Raw genomic sequence first — 20,991 nt, forward strand, 5'->3', positions numbered from 1 at the left:
TATGCAAAATTACGCCTAGGTAAATAACGCTTCCTCTTTTGTATTTAGTATTTACACTGTGCAAACATCTCAACTAGCCTTTATTTGTGTGTATCTTATTCGAAGGGGGATCTGATATTTCAGTGAAAAATGTTGCATTATCTCGTAGAATACTAATGTAAGAGAAAAATACTAATGTATTTTTAAACAAAAATCATAAATTTAAAATGTAAAATTAAACCCAGCATGTTCCCAAAGTTAGAGACAGTAGATAAACGGAAATTATCAAGTTCTGCGAGTTTCATGTTTAAGCCTTGTGTCTTTTGAGATCTTTCCTTCTTGAAAATTACAAATTTTCTTAAGCGCCACCAAATCACAGAAAAATGAACGGAGTCTAACAAAAAACGAACCTCAACCAGGAATCTCAGGTGAGGGGACAGTTATGCATGGGAAGGCAAATACATGTAGATACAAAAAATTCGGTTAATACTCACATCTTATGAATTAAAACTCCAAAAAATCCTCTTTTAGCTATCCCAACACTGAGCAAGTTGATGCATTTAAATTTCAAGGGAGGTACAAGAGTCGTGAAGTTTTTTTTGCTGTACTTTCGAGTTTAAAAGAAATGGACTGCATTTGCGCTGTTTCTACTCATAGCTAGTGCAACAATCTAAAAAGACAGAGTAGAAAAGCAACTGCCGATGTCACGAACTTTAAGAACTAGCACAGTGCGACATGAAACATGCATGGTCACGAGGCATCCTTAGAATTCATAAATGTCCGCAAGTTGCAGCAAAGTACAGCAAGGAAACAACCAGTGGGGTTTGTACTAAAAGTTATGTCCCTATGTGTGTACAATGGTTGCCAGGCAGTGCTAGTTTTTATGGAGCTCGTGATCTGGGTAGAAAGCATGCATTCTTCCTTGTAAACCTTTAGAAATAAATTGTCACTTTACTTCATATACATTGTTACTATATCTTTACATTTCATCGCCAGTTTCCCCGAGCAGGATAGTGACATTTTTCAGCTCTGATATTTCAGATTCTATACAAATCCTTAATTGTTCTGATTTGAGAGAAAATGAACGAGATCTGCAGCCAGAATGGCATACACAGTAGCGAGTTCACTCATGTACATTCGCCTCATCATCGCGATTGCTTGAGAATTTGGCATCATCAACCCCTTCCTCAAAGAATTTCTGAAAATGAAGGCAGATTACAACAATTTAACTAGATTTGTGAATAGTCTTTTTAACAAATCCAAGGGGATAAGAAAGCAAGGATAAACAGCTTACCTTCCACACATTTTGATGGAAATTCTCTCCGTGATCACTGTTAGTTTGTCCCAGACCTCTTATAGGAGACTTAAATTGTCGGTCGTCATCAGTAAGAAACCCTGGGTCATATATCGCCAAGTAGTTACGTAACTGGATATATACATCAGCGTGGAAGTTCTCTGCAACACTGTCAGCTAATTCTTTCAACTCTTCCATACAGGATCGGATGTTTGTTTGGTCGCAAATGGATTTCTGTAGAGAAGGTGGAGAAGCGCAAATGCCTCACACTGTGGCCACTTATTACAAACACGTATGTATTTGTATGAACTTCGCGTTTGAGTTCTTGTTATTCGACCTGAATTCTGGGACGTCGTGTGTATAAAGCAAGGCTAGTGATTAATTAAATTTTTGCAAATTTAAAGGAAGTATTTGAATCAGTTATGTAACCGACTGGAATCTCAGAGGCTGTACTTAGTATTGTTTCCGGAGATTACTTCTTCTTAAGATAAAAAACAAAAAACAAATACAGAACAAAAAAAAGAAAAACAGAAGTACAGAAAAACAAAAAACAAAAAAAAAACAAAAATCAGAACTACGGACATTTCTTTTGCGAATTTTACCTGTATGGTAATCGTGTCGTCTACGTTAACATTGCTCCACCACCACCCTGAAGGGATGTAAAGTATCTCCCCTGCCTCCTGTACACATTCTTGTGGTTTGTGATCATCTTGTAATTCAGGTCTAGTATAAATCCACCAGGTAAATGACTCAGACTGCTGAGAGGTCTGTGTTCGATGATTATTGTGATTTACTCCTAAAAGATGATTAATTCAGTGCTCATTTGTATCTATGAAGGGGATTTTTCAGTTTATATCAAAATGTCATCCGGCATGAAGATGATGAGAATGGATAAACATGGTAACTGAGTGTGTTTTTGAATTTAACATTAAGTTATATTCACTTATTCACAAAGGAAAAGTGTAACAATTACAACGCCGGAAATTTCTAGGTTAAATCTTTGGGAGTCCAAGGGTTAACTGAAATGGCTGACAATCTTCGAGGCTGGTGCTTTAAAAGGCTAGACGAAGGGTTTAGTTCAAACTGACGTTCTAAACCTTACAAGTTTCAATGTAAGGAAAGCTATATATCTTGTAATCATCTCGAGGATGGTTATACCATGAAGTGAGTTTGATCAGAAAATCATATTACTCGACTCAACATGGTAAGGTCAAAGTGTGCTTCACAGCTGTTGTCTAAAGTGAAGGAACCTTTACAAGGTCTGAGAAGAAACGTTTCGACGAATTGGTCCCAATCATACGAAGCGGACAAGAGGAACGTAGAGGACAACTAAACACACACACACACACACACACACACACACGTACGCACGCACACACATACACACACACGCACACATACACAGATACACAAAAACAGACTAAATCTGAATTTGCCAAATTTAAAAGAGCGGTTCCGCCATGAAAATTGTAACGCACCCGGTACATAGTACTTTGATGGTGGATAAAGACCCCAAAGCTTTTTGCCTTGTATCAGAGCGCTCCATAACGAGGCATTTAGTGCCTCTACGCGCCAGTGAAAACCAGACCTTGTTGGAGCCATCTCGAAAGAAAGCTGGGGAGGACGAATATCTTCGTCCACAACTTCCTGAAAATTTAAAAAGTTGAAGAAAGATTTCAGTAAGCAAATAATACATACATACATATATATATATATATATATATATATATATATACAATTATTTAGGAAAATAAAAATTAAAACTTCGCACTAAAACTTCGCACTACAGATCTGTTTCGAAAGGGTTAAAAGTCCTCTCTCGTCAGGTGGGTAAGATACTAGTTGACTAACGACATTTTTTACGTAGGTGGTTTGAGCATGCCTTATCAAATATTTAGTTGAGTGCCGGCACGCACTCGCCAGTTCGTTCCTTTTGTTTAGGGTGCCCGCCCCTGTTCTGCATATGATAAAGAATTTTTCAGCTATGCAAAGATTGCATCTCTTTGTAGTATTTGAGTACGGCCTGGCGCGAGCTATTATTTTCCAGGTCACGGAAAACTCCGTTTCAGCATCCTTCAGGGACCAGATATATTTGCTCAACTCTGTTGCGTTCCTTTTGTTCTCATGTCTAAATGAGGCTGTATGATTTCTAAATCTTGTTTTAAATTGGTTCGCAGTAAGGCCGACGTATGTTTGGGTTCCCAGGGGACTTTCAACTGTGGCCTTGTAGACCACATTTTGAATTAGGCAATTGCCACGTAGCGGGCAAGAGTGTTTGTCTCTACAATTGCATGATTTTTCTTGTGATGGAGAGTTATTTGCGAGGGAGGACTTGTTGTGGGCGTCGATTTTTCTTTCTAAATTTGGTATGCATGAATAGCTTACTTTCAAAGTGTTCCTATTAAAAATTTTTCTTAGCGGGTGCCCTGGCGAAAAGGACTCTTTTACGATGCCTAAAAATGTTTTTCCCACGTTAGTAGCAACGTTCTTACTAAAAGGTGGGTTATACCAAGCTATATTTCGGTGTCTGCCTCTCCCTTCTGTACTCCTCTGGTCTTTAGTTGTTGTGTCAAATTTTAATTGATGATTATAGCCACTTGCTTCTAACGCTTGCTGATACATGGGTGCTGCTTTGTCGAAGGATACCCTGTCCGATGAAATTTCGCTAAGCCTTTTATTGATCGCCAGGGGAATGTTCTTTAGGATGGAAGGTGGGTGATTACTATCACAGTGCACATACAGAGGTGTGTTGTTAGGCTTTGAATATGGCTCATGAGATCCTTTCTTTAGGTTCAAAGTGACATCGAGAAAGTTGACCACTTTTTTGTTTGCTTCGATAGTTATTTTCAAGCCGTTGGTGCTGAACACTTTGCAAATATCTTTTTTAATTTTTTCGATCCTTCTCGGTATTTACTGGAATGCGCCCAGGCCGTCATCCTTGTATAAGCCTATTTGTTTTCTGATGTCTTCTGGCAGTTGGTTTAGTAAGTACGATCCCACTAGTTCACAGGTTTCCGCACCGTCATACGAGCCCATTGTAACATCAAATGAAGTTGTTGAATGCTTTTTGTTCCATGGGGTGTTGTCGTTGAATTGAAGTGATTGCTTGGTGTGAAAAATAATTCTTCTATCTTCCGCGGAAATGTGCTATAGGAAGCCGCGAAAGATAGAGCGTCGCTTAGAAGCTTGTATGAAATGGACGGGTAGAAGTTTACAATATCGAAGGCAATGAACGAGTGTTGGTCTTTGTTAGGGATATTGATGAACCAATCGAGGGTCGCTCTTATGTTTTTCTATTGATGAACGTTGGTCTTATCGATGACGGCTTTGTTTATCTTATCAAGGATTTGCTTGCTTACTTTGCCTAACTCTGATTTGGTTGGATTAATCAGGAGGCATGTAGGGTTGTTCTGAAAGTTGTTCTTATGGTCTTTCAACGTAATGAATGATTCTTTAGGTGCCAACATTTCAACTCTATCGTCTATCTTTAGGGTTTGGGCGAGGTCTTTCGCTTCGGTGTTAATATGCGTTTCGGCGTTAGCGGGGGCTTTCTTGTACTCCTTCTCTATGTTTTTGTTCAGCAGTGACTTATAGTCGTTAGCATTCATCTTATAGAAATTCGTGGTTTTATCTGCTGTTACATACAGGTTGCTGTCCTTGTTGATGGAATCGACGTGCTGTGATATTTTTTTCTGGAATTCGGAAGGGCGGGGTGCTTTGAATTCGATGTTTCGGATCAGGTTAGTCATCTTATCTTCGAATTCATTAAGCTCAGGCACTTGCGGTGGTGTTTTCTTTGAGTTAATTCCGTCTGTTTCGAGGTGGTCAGACACTATATATATATATATATATATATATATATAACTCGTCTCTTCCTGCCGACACAGAAACAAAGCACTCCTACGCAACAGCTGACTTGACACTTTTCACACTGCATAAACCATGTTAATTAGCAATTAGTGTAATATATAAGCGACGGTATCGCATTATTCTGCCATTAAAATCCCCTGATGAGTGGGCAACCACGGAACAGGTCTGTAAGGATGTATATGTAGTTGTTTTTATCCGACTACCACACATTATACCCACTCTACTATCTGTATCGAGCACTGTTTCACGGACACCAAATTTAATCCATCTATATATATATAAACAGAATAAAAAGGTAAACCAAACGATGAGCTCCCAGTAGAAGGATCCCCGGAGGATACGATGCTTCAATGAAAATATTAAGTAAGTGTAAAACGATGAAACATGAAGTAAACTCCTAACTGTTCCAGCTTTAATGTGGCGACGTCTCGTCCTTCGGCCTTCTTCAGATGGAACGTATTTACATAAAAACTAAAAGTCCTAGTAGGTTTCCAGAGTGACCTGAATTTATACTAAACGTAAGAGATATAAATAGTATTGCGACATGAATTCCAGACCTAAATAATAGGTTATAATAATGAGTAAAAGGCAAGAATGTGCAAGGGGTGAAATAACCACGATTGGTTGCGAAGAACTCGATTACATTGTGTAAATGATGCCCTAATTACGCTTATATAGCGGACGCGATTTTTGGATCTGAATTCGCGTCTTTTGTTAAGTCCGTGGGGACTAAGTGTACAAAGTTGTGCGGTCCAGTAGGCCTCTCTCGTAAGTAATAATCTATCAATGTAAGCTGCGTCCCCTTGGCTGGTAATTTTCTCAATAACAATAACATTAATTTCAGAAATTTCGTGTTTGGTACAATTGAAGTGGACTACAAGCTCGCACGTTTTTTTGTTTGTTCGCATAGATGACTTGTGATTACGAAAACGCACCCTTGAATTCAGTGGAAGTAGAACCCACGTATTGTAAACTGCATTTCTTGCACGAGGCCAAGTAAACGACATTTCTGGAAGAGCAACACAAGTTTTGGCAAATCTTATAGGTTCGGCCTGTGGAAAAACTCTTAAATTTGGAATCTTGAATTAAAAAATTCTTCCAAAGGTCGCATCTAGAAAAGCATTTAAAACACCCTCCCGTCTCCTTCTTTGCCCGACTAACTTTCCCACCCACACAAAATCTAGAAGGCGCCAAAATGTCTTTGAGGTTTTTGGTACGGCGATATGCTGGAAAAATCGATTTTGATGGAAAAAGTTCCGATAACTCAGGTGACGATCTTAAGAGATGAGCATGCTTTTGGATAACCCTCTGAATATCAGGGAGGATAGGATTGTAGTCGAGGACTAACGGAAATACTTTTTTGTTGGACTTGACATTTTTCTTGAGGAGTACTGATCTTTCAATTCTCATCAAACAATGCAAACCGTACAACAACATTACTAAGAAATGTAATTTATGTCTCTTTGAAAAATTCACGATTATATGTAAAAACGAACTTTGCAGTCTAAACAAGCGAAATGAGCTAGCAAGTTCATGCCCCCATAGAAACAGATACCTCATTAAAAACTTCCTAATCAAGTAACAATCTCCGAAATTATGCATACCAGTCACATGACTTATATGGATAAGTAGCGTTTTTTTTATATATATCCAGTAGCAACCGCACTCCAGCTTTTATAGCCAGTAATTGTAAGTTAACGGTGAATCGTTGAAATTACGTGATGAGTGTGGTCATTTTCGACCATACGAAACAGGGCTGTCGTAATAAAACGATGAACTACCTCTGAAGTCTTGAACCAGTTCGTCATAATTATTAATGCTCCTCTAAGAGTTGAGCGCTCTTCGAAATACAATAAAATCAAGTCCAAGAATATATATATATATATATATATATATATAAACGTAAAAAACCTCATCCTCGAATCGGAGAGTGCTCTACAATCATGGAGCTTTGTAAACAATTGTATAGGAAAATAAAAATTAAAACTTCGCACTACAGATCTGTTTATATATATGTCAAGCTCGTCACCTTAGGTGTGATTTGAGCACTCTTGCATGGCAAGGTGTCTGCACTTGTTCCCACAAGTGTAGTGCCCAGGCAATGGTGTAAAGCTAGCCTTTATTCTAGAGCTTTTCTCAGTGTCTGCACTGCACTGATGAGGCCCAGAAGGCCGAAACAGTGATCGCTTCTCGGCTTTTTTGTGTTTCGTTAGGCTTGGCCAATTTGAAAGCTAAACTCACACAAGCAAGGATTTTGAGGTCAGTACGCCCTTTTGGGCCTTTATATTTGCTTATTAAGAAGATTCTGGGATGATGTCAGCGCATACGATGAATACTGAAGGAATCTTAGAAGATGTTTTGTCAGCCGCTCAAAACAACTCGCCCGATGAAAATTCATACATGGTAAACGGTGAATCTTATGCACTGAGTGCAGCAAGAACATCTGGACAAGAATATAGAAATGAAAACCAAATCCAGCGACAAGAACATATATTTAACGAGAATTCTATGCCACAGCGTCCGAAGACAGCCTTTTTTACGCCTGATAGACAAACAACTGCTCGCTCCGTATTTGACGCCTTCGCAAATTGCAAAGTTTCTCCTACCGACATCCAGTGCCTGCAACGCAAGTTAAATGGCAAAGTCGTGGTAACCTTTAAATCCATCACCGCTAAAAAAAATCTCCTCCGTCTCAACTCACTCAACATTAACTCCGAAAACTACGCTCTACAAGATATTGATAAACCTCTGACATTCCTAACGATTTACGACGCCCCTTTTGAACTCTCGGACCTTGTAATCATTAAACGTCTAACACCCTACTGTAATGTCTTAAACTACCGCCGCGGAAAACATATGTACGCCCCAAATGTCTACAATGGTCTCCGACATTACCGCGTACGAATCTCCAAACCAATTCCTAGTTTTCTTCGCTTCGGCAAGGACCAAATTTTTATTAAATATTCAGGCCAAACTCCTACATGTAGAAAATGCAATCGCCCAGGTCACTTCAACAACGCCTGCCCAAACAAAGTATGTTATAATTGTGAAAACACTGGTCACGAAGCCCGTGAGCGTCAACGTCCAACACTTTGCTGTATTTGCAAACAAGAGGGTCACATAGACGTTAATTGCGAATACTCGTGGGTTTTCCCAACAGTACATGGCGCGCCAACAGACGAAAAAGAAGATGTAAATATCGACGATGACAACCTTAGCTCTGCTTCGATGGAAAATTTGCCGCTCGCCTCTGCCCTTCCTCCGCCTAATCAATCCGAGAAACCCGTCCAACCCGCTGACTCGGATTCTTCGTCCATTGACGAAAATCTCCTGTTGGCCTCCGTTCTGCCACCGCCCGTACAGTTTACTTTGCCTGCTGAACAACTCGCTGATCCTTCTTCTGAACTTCCTGCTTCTGATCCAACCACTCAACCGCCTCCTGAACAGCCCAATGAACTTAACCAGCCCGATTCTTCCGTCTGAACAACCCGATCTTCCGTCTGAACAACCTGACCAATCTTCTGAATCTACCCCTACGGACTCACCTCTCATCACTTCTCAAGGACTAATCGCCACGATCAAATCTGCCATCAAACCACCTTCCCGCCGAACACCTGCCAAACTGCCCGACGAATTTTCTCTTGCGTGCTCCCGAAAATCTACCGCGCCAACACTTGTCACCGGAAAACCCCGTTCTTCTATGCCTGTACCTACCGCATCACACACTCCCATATTGGTCACCCCTAACAACCCAGAAGAAGAGATGGAAGCTACTCACGAACTGAAAAGAAAATCATCATCATCTGAACTCTCGACCCCTACCTCAGAGAGAAAAAAGGGGAGAAACAGGTCAAGGAAACCCAAGTAAGCTTATAATTCTTAAGTGAGTCCTTTTTCAAGAATCCTTCAAAACGTTAACTATCAATGCAAGGGGGCTAGCAAACCCCCTTACCTACAATTTCTTGTTTGATTTGATCGAGAAGTCCAACTGTGATGTCTGTTTTGTACAAGAAACGTTAATTCATTCTGAATCTACTATCAAATCTCTATCCCGTAGATGGCTGGACCGTAGCTTTTGGTCTCCTGCCTCCGGGAAACAGGGTGGTGTCATCACCTTGATTTCTTCAAAATGCTGAGACGAAATCGTATCTTGGAAGAAGGACTCACAAGGTCATATTGTCAGTGTTTTGATCAGGTGCAACGACGTTGATATTAATCTAGTCAATATCTACGCTCCTACCAATCCTACCGAACGGAACAGTTTTTTTGTTTCGATTCACGAATTTTTTATTCCCTCCTCTGCGATTACCATCGGAGGAGATTTTAATTGTTGCGACAACGCTCTCGATAAATTTGGTGGGAATCTCTCTATACACAAAGAATACGAATCTTTAAAAAGGGATTTCGCGCTTTCAGATGTTTGGCGAAATTTGTATCCAAGATCAAGAGAATTTACATGGTTTAATTCCACGCGGTCAATTGGGAGTAGACTTGACAAGTTTTTGATTTCGAAAGATTTATTTTCACCCAATGTTAAGTGTGACATTCGCCCTTGTTCGGTATCTGACCACGATTTTGTTTTTCTTACCTTTGATATTCCCACCGCTGTAAAACGCGGTCCAGGCGTTTGGTGTTTCAACAACTCTCTTTTGAACGATAAGGATTTTTGCGCCACTATAGAGAAACTAATTGATGATCATGTACGTTTTTTATCTTGTTTTCCGTGTCTCCAAGATTGGTGGGAGTTTTTTAAACAGTCTATTAAAGGAGAAACGATCTCCTTTTCCCACAAAAAGCGAAGACAATTGCAAAGAGACCAGGTGATTTTGACGAACAAATTAATCCGTCTTCGTCAACGTTTAGCTGACGGAGACAATTCCGTTGTCCCTTTAATTTCTGACACCGAATGTCGTTTGAAAACCCTTCGAACTAAACAAGTCGAAGGAATCATTATTCGTAGTAGAGCAGAATGGCTAGAGGAAGGCGAACGCCTCAGTCAGTATTTTTTAATTTAGAAAGAATTAAAGTGCACCTACACCCAAAAAATTTTTTTCGCTTAACGAAGTAAGCTTATTTTTTTGAGTATTTCTGCGCAAAAATTTTTTATTTGCTCAAATCTTCAATTTTCTATGCCCAGTCAAAATACGGAAAATCGGCCGCCATCTTGCCCCACGACCGAGTTTAAAGAGGAATGGTTCTAGTGGGTAATGTGACGTCAAATCAAGAACACGAAAGTCTGCATTTCACACATTTTCACTTGTTTGGGAAGGTTGTAGTCGATAATTGTGCGAAAATATGCCGACTAAGTGTGTTGTAGAAGGATGTAGCAACGTGCGAAATTTGCAAGAGGGTATCGCGCTTCATACATTCTTCATACAACACACCTAGTCGGCATATTTCGGACAATATCGACGACAACCTTCCCAAACAAGTGAAAATGTGTGAGATGCAGACTTTCGTGTTCTCGATTTGACGTCACATTGCCCGCTAGAGCCATTCTTCTTTAAACTCGGTCGTGGGGCAAGATGGCGGCCGATTTTCCGTATTTTGACTGGGCATAGAAAATTAAAGATTTGAGCAAATTAAAAAATTTTTGCACAGAAATACTCCAAAAAATAAGCTTATTTCGTTAAGCGAAAAAAAATTTTGGGTTTAGGTGCACTTTAAAGCTCAACGATCCCACATCTCTTCGGTTTATGATTCTACCGGTATCGAAGTCTCCTCCCAAAAGGAGATTGGAAAAGCTCATATCGATTTCTACACTCAGCTCTTTTCCGAAGAACCGATAGATGCTGCTCTTCAAGACGATCTTTTATCTTCTCTATCACGGAAATTAACTTTTGATCAGGCGTCATCTTGTGAAGGCGAGATCACGCCTTGACGAACTTACTCTCGCTATGAAAAATATGAATAGGAATAAATCACCTGGCCCTGATCGCCTTTAGGTTGAATTCTACGCTAGATTTTGGGATCGTTTAACTCCACATTTATGTCGAGTCTTAAATGCATGCTACCAAACCGGAGAGAGGTGTGATTCCATGAAGATGAGCAACACACGCGTTATTTTTAAGAAAGGAGATCGTAAGAATCTAAAAAAATGGCGTCCGATTTCCCTCTTAAACGTTGATTATAATTATATAAGTTATGCTCAAAAGTTCTCTCTCTTCGACTCTCTAAAGTTCTGGAATATATCGTTGACCCTGATCAAACTTGCTCTGTGCCCGAACGCAAAATTACTTCAAACTTACATTTACTTAGAGATATCTTAGATTACATCGACCGCATGAATGAAACCAGCATTTTGCTCAGTTTAGATCAAGAGAAAGCCTTCGATCGCGTTAATCGCACCCTTCTGCAAAGCCTCTACCCCGTTTTAGTTTTGGCCTGTCCTTTTGTTTTTGGATCAACACTTTATATAATGGCGCCAATATGCGTGTTATTGTTAATGAATGGCTAACCGATGCGATTCCTTTGTCTCGTGGGGTGAGACAGGGGGGATTCCCTGTCTCTCCTGCTCTATGTTTTGTGCGTCGAAACTCTCGCATGCGAAATCCGAAATAATCCTGAGATCGAAGGCTTTTTCCTTCCGGGCGCACATGGTCTCTGTTATAAAGTTGGAAATTATGCCGGGTCTATTATCTGTTGAGACGCAGCGCAATTTGCATTGGAATGTAAACACCTTTCAGGACGCGAATCGAAATGAATCTCGTCGGGAACGTGCCTCTACTCCCACCCTTCTGGTTGGCAATGTTCGTTCACTGTTACCGAAGATCGATGAACTAGAGTGTGTGGCCGTGCAAAATAATGTTGATGTGGTCTGTCTTACAGAGACATGGCTTTTTGACGATATTCCGGATTCTGCAGTATCCCTGCGTGATTTTGTGCTCATCAGAAAAGATCGTCCATCGCACGCTGGTGGTTTGGCTGCTTATATTAGTTGTACTATGCCCTGTAAACGTCTCCCAGAATGTGAACTGAACGGCGCACTAACCGAGACCCTCTGGTTTCAAATACGGCCTGTTCGCCTTCCACGCTGTGTGTCCATAATTCTTGTCGGTGTAATTTATCATCCTCCAAAAGCAACATCTGATGATAACACTCGCTTGTATATTCATATACAATCTGTTGTTGATTCATACATGCATGACCATCCTGACTGCCTGGTTTGGATCGTTGGTGATTTTAATCACACCTCCACTAATATTTCAGCCTCACACTTCAAACGAACGTGCGGCCTCACGCAAATTGTTAAAGTTTTTACACGCGATACAGGCATGCTTGATTGGTGTTTAACCAGTCATCTGAAACTCTTTCTGTCACCTAAACAGTTACCAAAGCTAGGCTCTAGTGATCATTACTGTTTTCTTGTTCCTCCGGGCATCTTGCCTGCCCAGCTACCGATACAAAGAACCTATCGCCGGGATAGTTGTATACGAGCATTCGGCGCTTGGATAACAGCTTTCTCGTGGTGTGACTTGTTTTCACTTGAGAGCTGTTTAGAGAAATTTGAGTACTTCCATCGTACATTACTGACGTCTGTGAACACGTTCCTCCCTATACGAAGCTCGCGCACTTGCCCATCAGATAAACCCTGAATTACTAGGAAGATTAAAACTGCGATTGGCAAAAGGCAAAAATACCTCCCGAAATTCGGAAAAGACTCACACCTGTTTCAACGCTGGCGCAATAACGTCATCCGTCTTATATCGCGGTCAAAGAAGGCGTTTTACAATGCGAAGGTTAAGAGCTTGATTCAAAGATTCTAATATAGGACAATGGTGGAAATCGGTGAAATCCCTGTCTGGGATTTCTAGCAAAGAGGGTCAGTGGTACAGCCAGCTGATTGATGGAACTTCAATCGATTCCGTTGATGTCTTGATGGAGAAGATCAACTCTTTTTTTTTGTGATCTTACGTCATCCTTCACTCCCATCGTAACTGTTACTGAGGTTCCTGATGAGCTGTATGTGTCTGAGAGCGAAGCCTACAAAGCACTCGCCTCGACAAACATCAAGAAAGCCAGTGATCCAGATGACTTACCAACTGTAATCCTTAAGGTCTTCGCGTTTGAATTAGCTCCTGTGGTTGCTAACATTTATAATGCCAATCTCAAAGACTGCCTCATCCCTCCGTTGCTGAAGTGTGCCATCGTTCATCCCATTCCAAAACAGACCCCACCCAAGTCTATTGAGGACGATATACGCCCGATATCTCTCACGTGTCAGCTTGCTAAAGTATTTGAAGGTTTTACACTCACGCGCGTTCTCCCTACAGTTTTAAAAGATCTTGATATTAAGCAGTTCGCGGTATCAGGGAAGTGAACAGAGCAGGCAATAGTTTACCTGTTGCACCTTGTCTTAGAAGCTTTAGACAAGGGTAATTGTTCTATCAGGTTTTTTTTCGCGGATTTTAAGAAGGGGTTCGACCTAATAGACCACGTGATATTGTTAACCAAGCTATCTAAATATGAGATCCATAATTGCCTCATAAGGTGGATAGCTTCTTTTCTGCACGAGCGATCCCAGGTTACACGCATTGGTACCACCTTTTCTTGCGCGCGCACGTTACGTGGCGGTGTCCCTCAGGGTACGAAGCTTGGCCCTCTACTTTTTGCGGTCATGGTGAATGACTTTGTGAGTGCCAGGGCTCCTCGTGCTAAATACGTGCATGACCTCACTGTCATCGAGATAATTCCTAGAAATTCCCCCTTTGTATTGAATTACATCGTAAATGATATCAACTCTTATGTATGTCAGAATAACATGCGCCTCAATCCGCGTAAATGTAAAGTCCTCACGGTTGACTTTCTTCACTATAATAGTTGCGTGCCCATGCCGATCATGGTCGGCGGATCCCTTGTCGAGCAAGTTCCGTCGTTTAAACTACTCGGCGTTCATGTTTCGGAGGATCTTGGACGGTGCACATTGACTGGTTGGTGAAGAGGGCCAATCGTAGACTGTTTGCGTTAAGGCAGCTGCGTAAGTGTGGCGTTCCACCTGAAGACATCGTTGCCATATACTGTGCACTTGTAAGATCTATATTGGAGTACGCGTCAGCTGTGTTTGCTGACTTGCCAAAGTACTTGGATAACGCACTGGGAGACGTCCAGAAAAGCGCTCTTTCTATTATATGGCCTGACCCTCCATACGAACATACGCTTGAAAAGGCCGCCATTCATACCTTGTCGGCACGCCGCGCAGCTGCATGCGTGCGGTTCATTCGTAAAATTCGCCCAGGCCATCCCTTATACCCCCATATTCATGAGCGGGTACTTCACAGCACAACGCAAATGTGTCTGCAATCAGGCAAATCTTCTTACCGCACACTTGTCAGAACTGAGCGTTTTAGAAATTTCGTTACCGTTAAGTATCAACCTGTGTAAAGTATTGTGTGTATTTATTTCTTTGGGTTTCCAGTGTGTATATTTTTAAAACTGTACCAGTAATTCAGCCTTAGGCTGCAAGTGGTCCGAAATAAACTATATTATTGTTATTATTATTATTATTATTATTATTATGCTGACGATACGACCTGTATAGTGAAATCTTATCGCTCTCTGCAAGTTCTATTCAACATGATCAATATTTACGAGCGTGGCTCTGGGGCACGCCTTAATCTCACGAAAACAGAGGTCATGTGGTTAGGGGCGTGGCGTACGCGCGACGACCAACCCCTTGGCCTCAAATGGATGAGAAAAATTAAAATTCTAGGTGTTATTTTCGGCCGCGATACTGAATTAGACAACTGGCAGCCAAAACTAGAGAAATTAGAAAAACATCTAAATTTATGGAAATCCCGCTCTCTTTCTCTTGTCGGCCGAGCGCTCATCGTTAACACCCTCGGAATTAGCAAGCTCCTATATCTCTCTACAGTTTTGTGTGTCCCGAAATGGGTCATTTCTAAGGTTAACGCTTTATCTGGCCATTTGTCTGGGGCTGTCGAATTGAAACGGTTAGCCAAGCGTCCTGCTACCAATCTCTTAGCAATGGCGGTCTTGGCATTTTGAATTTCCTGATCAAAGGTAACTCTCTTAAATTAACCTCGGTGATTGCCAGTCTAGATGATCGCGAATCAAAATCCTTTTATTTGGCCAGATATTTTCTAGGCTCTAGGCTTGCCTCCTGTCGCTTGGAGTGGAGCTCTCTTCGAGATAACTCTACCCCGAGTACAGAGATCTTGACGCCCTATTATGAGATTGTTCTCTCGGCTCTCACCACTCTACGTGGGATTCTCTCCCGCACGCAGTGGTGCGATTTTGAATTTTCTTCCAAGAAATGTTATCGAACTCTCTTGAGGGAAAACTCCACATGTCCAATTCTTCATCGCTTTTGGACTCCCTTCCTTCCGATTGACTTTGATCTTGACAAATTTTGGAATTTAGTGCGAGACGACTTTTCTGAAAATCATAAGAACGACATACTCTGGAAAATTGTACTTCGCGCTATTAAGGTCCGCGACTCTCTAAAGAATTGGGGATATATCGACTCGGATAAGTGCGCGTTCTGTTCCCGTAAAGAAACTATAGATCACTGTTTTCTCAATTGCCCCCGTGTGAAATCTGTATGGTCCCACTTTTCCCCTTTATCTCCTCTATCCTTGGAACTAGCTTTCGCCCGTCTCGTACTTATGTTTTCTTTTTTCGTTGGACCCCCACTAGCCCAAAACAGAATTGTGTTGCTCGCTTTCTAATAAAGGCAATTCTGTACAGCATCTGGAAATTTCGAAATAAATCTACCTTCCACAATGGGAATGACCCCCTTGAGGGTATAATTCGCTATGCCTTCAGTTAGACCAAAAACAGAATTGCGTGCGACTACTTCCGACTCTCGTTATCTAACTTTAGAAACGCTTGGGAGTCCCCATCAATCTGTACACTTGATGGGGACTCCTATAGAATACTTTTGTAAATAGATTACCTTAAGCTTTAGTTAACATTAGATTAAATTAACTTGGAACTATTTACAACTTAGAATTAGCATTAAACAATCCTAGCGTTACATTAATATTAGTCTACATTAGCCCTAGCCATACCAATATTATAGATTAGGCTTGTATTAATATTAGACGTAACTATTTTGGAATTATTTATAACCTTACATTAATATTAGTAATATTTAATACTCGTATATATTTAAGAACTCTTGAACTTTGGAACTTCGAACTGTTTATTAATAATTAGTTGGAGCCAAGCCCACGTGCTTTAGCACTTTTATTTTGTAACTTAGGTGGTTTGTTATGAATAAACTCTTTTTAAAACTTAAAAGGTCGAAACAGTGTGCGCCCTGTCTGCAGTTAAATAGCTCTTGCTTGGCTTTGTATATATATCTGGCATGGCTTAGACGATACCACAAATGTGGGATCGTTTGGGGTGACCATATCGGTTCTCCCCCATCCCAGCATCAGCAGTGCACTGATGAGGCCCAGACGGCCGAAACAATACTGTCTGCAGTTATATTAATTATTATTAAAAACTGGATCATTGAATAATGCAATTCAAGACTTTTTATTGGCTTAGCCATTATGGTATATGAGCCAATATACCATAATCTAATATCTGTACATTGTAACATCCGGTTTCTTCTTACAAAATAAAGTCGAGAAGATTTGTGTAATATCTTGGGGCGTTTTTTTTTTTAATAAAACAATTATTCCACTCGCGCTTGTTGGATATGAGATGATTATAGCCAACTTGGCGCTACGCACCTCGTTGGCTATCTATCATCTCATATCCAACGCGCGCTCGTGGAATAATTGTTAAATATATATGGCAAACTCTTTATTAAGATATCTTTTTAGGGTAGCCAAATAGACCAAATAGGCCGAGAAGCCGAACGGTCATGTACATAAACAACACAAAACAAAATCGGGCAAGAACTAAACGTAAGAAAGCGAACACAACTCGAAAATTATTTTTTTCTTGTGGAAATACAAAGTTTTTCAGCATTCATCTGGGTTCGAATAGGAATAGTCAAGAATGGATCAGTCTAAAATAGAGCTACTAACCTCAAAAAAGTCTTTGGAAAATTTCGGGAAATTTATTGCGTCCATAAGCTCAGGATAAATCTGATGAAAATCTTTCATGATCACTTGGGCTGGATCTTTGTACATATCAGCAAACAGGACACGAAATTCGTTCCACTGTGAATAGGGAGTGACATTGTCCATGATGTCAACTTTCACTCCTTTGGTGAGGGTACTACCTGCAAGAAGCGTCATTAACTGTTTCCACGTCAATGTGGCTAGTTTAGTGGATGCGAATTTCTAACACCTGTGGATAGTAACCCGGCCTAGATCTGATTGGTTAATACCTTCCTTTTCTCGTTTTTTCTGCTCTTCTTGCTCATTTACCGGGATGATGTATTAATGTTGAAAGAGAAACTACATGCTTTTCTTACCTAAGGTTAACAGTACCAAGCATGGTCCTAAGTCATTTCGTTATTTTGCTGCTAAGACTTGGAACGCGCTACCAGATGCTATACACGCAAAGGCTCGCACAAGAACGTTTCTTCACGATATCCGTCGCCTAAAATTTTAAGTTTTTAGTTTTTTATCTCTGTTTTACTACACATGGTACAAATATATATTTACATTTGCGATATCCTTTTTGTAATAATATTTTACTTAATGTACATAATTCCTAATGTACATAGTTCCTAATGTAGGTTGCAATTTTTTATGAAATATTTTGTTGTGGGCTTCCTGGAAAGTAGCTTGTAGCTAAGTGTGGTGTCACATCAAATAAAGAACTACTACTACTACTACTACTGCGGCTGCTACTGCTACTGCTACTGCTACTGCTACTACTACTACTATTACTACTACTACTACTGCTGCTGCTACTACTACTACTACTACTACTACTACTACTACTACTACTACTACTAGGAATTTTAGGGCTGAATTCAGACAACCCCAGTTTTTAATGCCGCCGAACATAATTAAGGTCTTCCCAGCTTCTAGGCAATGATTATCTGCTGGAAAGATAACAACTATATTGCTTATATAGTCATGCACAATCATTTTTTGAACTCGCCAGATAACTTACAATCGTCCTTACCGAGTGTATCGAAAGTCCAGGATTTCATAGCTTCCCAGTCATCCATCACTCCTGTTAAAATGGCAGGCTTTCGAGGCTTCATAAACCGCTTCACAAATGTCTCTTTGGATGGTCGATGAACACGTTCGATTGTGCATCGTATATTACCAGTGTCATGTCTGATGCGCTCGGACATGCGTTTGAAGTACAGCCGTTCCCGCTCCATGCGCTTCTGTCGGCGCAGTTCATGCGGTAATCTGCGTTTGCCAGTGAACTTCCCTTTTTTCGTCGCGTTACCAGAAAAGGAAAGTGTTTCTTTCATCTGAGGGGTTTGTATTGGAGAAAATGCGTCAAAATCAGCAGTTCCAATTTCTATTATAGGGGAAAAAGATACCTTTAACTGTAAGCTCAGTTCAGTTTAAGTTCGGCACTAGAGGAGAAATGACTGTCCGCAGGAAAATTTTACTTCAGTGATTTTTTCGTTTCTCTTTACGACATAGTCGACAGAAAAGTTACAAGACAAAAATACTGCAGCGTATGATATATTGTTGGCTGGCTTAAGTGTAAGTTGAAAATTGTGGGTTGTATGCTGAGCTTCAAAATTATGAATTGAACATATGAATCATTTTGGTTAAGTTGGTCTGAAAAGGTCGAGGTTTACCTATCATAAAAATAACGTTTTCTACAAAATAATCAAAATAATCATGATATCAGCTAAAAAAAAAGTAAACAGCAAACGAGAGTGTTTCAATGAGGTTAACCATTAGCCGTAAAACGGCCAAAAAATTAAACCGTTAGGCGCAGCAAATCACAAATTTTAACTGTTAGTCGTAAAAAAATCATCCGTCAAAACTTTCTTTGGTGATCACGATGGAAAGTAGTAATCGTAAGCCGTAAATTGGGCAAAATTTAACTGTTAGCCGTAAAAGCCATCCATTTCCCTTTCAGTTGAAACCCTTAAATGAGATCACAACGCCGTGATTTTACGTTTTAGTTCGGTTTCCCTGTGATTAAAATCGTGCGAATTAACCGTGATATATGTTTCCTGTTATGTTATTATCCTACAGCCACCTGATCTCCTCCTCCCAATAAAAATGCATTTTTTGGTGTATCCTTCAGGAAAAATCAGTTCAAAAAGTCGATAAAAAATTTCTTTAAAAATCAACCTTTTGGTAAAATATTTTATCATTGAAAAATTATTTGCCATAAATACAACAATTACAAAATACACTACAGCTGTATATACACGGTAACGACTGCTGAAATACTCTGTCACAAATCCACGTTTCCCACCTTTAGTGGTCCTGATAAAAAATGAACTGCTCCTTCCACAGGTTTCAGGAGCGCTGTTCTCGCAGATTTTGATCAAGTAATCCCCATTTTGGATTGTTGGTGGTACAAGCCAGGCATGACGCATGCTTCCTTCTTTAAACTCGCTTAAACCCGTGGATATTTGTGCGATTTTTCTCTCTTCGTGATCCAACAGTTCTATATTCCATTTGAAGCAAAATTTGGACTGAGTCCATATGATGGGGTAAGAGTGTTGCCCCGACATCCAAATGGCTCCTTTCACAGGCTCAATCACAGTTATATTATTCTTTGAATTTAGAGCGCCCTCGCACAACAGAGACGGAACAAGTAAATCTATAACAAGCGCCAGATATGTTATTAGTTTTTTGATGAGCATTTTCGAGCCAGAGTCTTTAGTTGGCTTCAGATGACTCTAAGGATGGAGATGATCATGGTAATAACTATGAATGAATAATGACTAGTGACGATGTCAAGTGTACTATGTGTGATACGTGTTCATCTCCGAGAGACAACTAAGTTTCCCATATTACATTTGCACATGTCAAGTCAATAATCGAACCGAATATCAATGATGTGACGTGTCTAGAAAGCACAACATTCCTGAACGTTTTAACGGCATCTCTTAAATTTCCTTTTGATAATAGAATAGAAATGTGCTCTTCCTACATGTCTTTGACCTAAAGAAAGAGACTACTTATGTTCCAGGTTAGCATTCCTTGTCATATCTATGTTATTTTCTTTTAGATCAGATTAGCTACCATTCAACACGATAATACATATTGATGTACATGAGTAAAACATGTATATCATTTCTAAAATCATTGTTGGCGCAGGTGACAATAAAGTAAATATAGCCGTAAAGCAATGCAAATCTCTATAAATCAACCAAACTTAACTTTAGACCGAAAACTTTGATGCAAACGATGGGTAAAATAGTCTGCCATAGACGAAATGAAAGTAAACGCGACCTTTACTTCACCTATGACTGGTTGCATCGCGTGTCCGGCCATATCACATTTGTTGTGTCATTTTGTCTTTTGATCGTGCAATATCAAAGTTATTAATTCGTGAAGAAACTCATTGAAGAGGTATTCGGTCGATTATAATTATTGCAACGCAAAGCGTCAATTTACAAGGAAGTGATTGACAAAAAAAAAAAGAATTTTGAAGGAACAGTGAAATTTTAAACAGCTGAGACTCCATTGAAAAGCCAGATCGGTAACGTTAAATATGAAGCTGCATGCTTTGTAATAAACTTGAAACACATCTTTATTCACCGGAAACTAAAACGTTTCTTCTAGAAAGAAAACGTATAAATTTTGACAGAATACAGAAGCAATGTGAAAATGGGACCACGTACAATAGAACTCGTGAATACATTCAGTTTTTCAAGCAGATGTAACCACATGGTTGATATAATGTGCATAATCAAAATGCAAAAGTGTAGTTCATGTTGTTCCCTGATCATTTCAACATGGGCATCAAAACGCCTTTCCAAATTC

General features: G+C 40.1%; 2 protein-coding genes across 2 annotated transcripts; one reads left to right on the forward strand and one right to left on the reverse strand.

Annotated features, from left to right (window-relative positions):
* Positions 1 to 63: 63 nt before the first annotated feature.
* On the reverse strand, positions 64 to 20,483 carry LOC111343093 (uncharacterized). The gene is made up of 7 exons (XM_022950229.2): positions 19,472 to 20,483; positions 18,200 to 18,550; positions 17,146 to 17,342; positions 2,752 to 2,920; positions 1,876 to 2,069; positions 1,274 to 1,507; positions 64 to 1,177 (listed from the first exon to the last, which is right to left on the reverse strand). Exons 1-7 carry the CDS (start codon positions 19,863 to 19,865, stop codon positions 1,103 to 1,105), a joined length of 1,614 nt encoding a protein of 537 aa, XP_022805964.2. The 5' UTR covers positions 19,866 to 20,483; the 3' UTR covers positions 64 to 1,102.
* Positions 7,472 to 9,290, forward strand: LOC148734975 (uncharacterized). Its single transcript, XM_088755452.1, has one exon. It carries the CDS (start codon positions 7,472 to 7,474, stop codon positions 8,624 to 8,626), a length of 1,155 nt encoding a protein of 384 aa, XP_088611578.1. The 3' UTR covers positions 8,627 to 9,290.
* Positions 20,484 to 20,991: the final 508 nt, after the last annotated feature.

This window comes from Stylophora pistillata, chromosome 3 (assembly GCF_964205215.1).
Source record: "Stylophora pistillata chromosome 3, jaStyPist1.2, whole genome shotgun sequence".
NCBI lineage: Eukaryota > Metazoa > Cnidaria > Anthozoa > Scleractinia > Pocilloporidae > Stylophora > Stylophora pistillata.

Bases quoted from the DNA above. Each gene is read 5' to 3' on its own strand.
- LOC148734975 (XM_088755452.1), top strand. From the start codon at position 7,472: ATGAATACTGAAGGAATCTTAGAAGATGTTTTGTCAGCCGCTCAAAAC.
- LOC111343093 (XM_022950229.2), bottom strand. From the start codon at position 19,865: ATGCTCATCAAAAAACTAATAACATATCTGGCGCTTGTTATAGATTTA. The intron at 17,343-18,199 runs GTAAGGACGATT...CGCTTCTTGCAG, and splicing joins CTGGACTTTCGATACACTCG to GTAGTACCCTCACCAAAGGA. The intron at 1,178-1,273 runs GTAAGCTGTTTA...CTTCATTTTCAG, and splicing joins TCCATCAAAATGTGTGGAAG to AAATTCTTTGAGGAAGGGGT.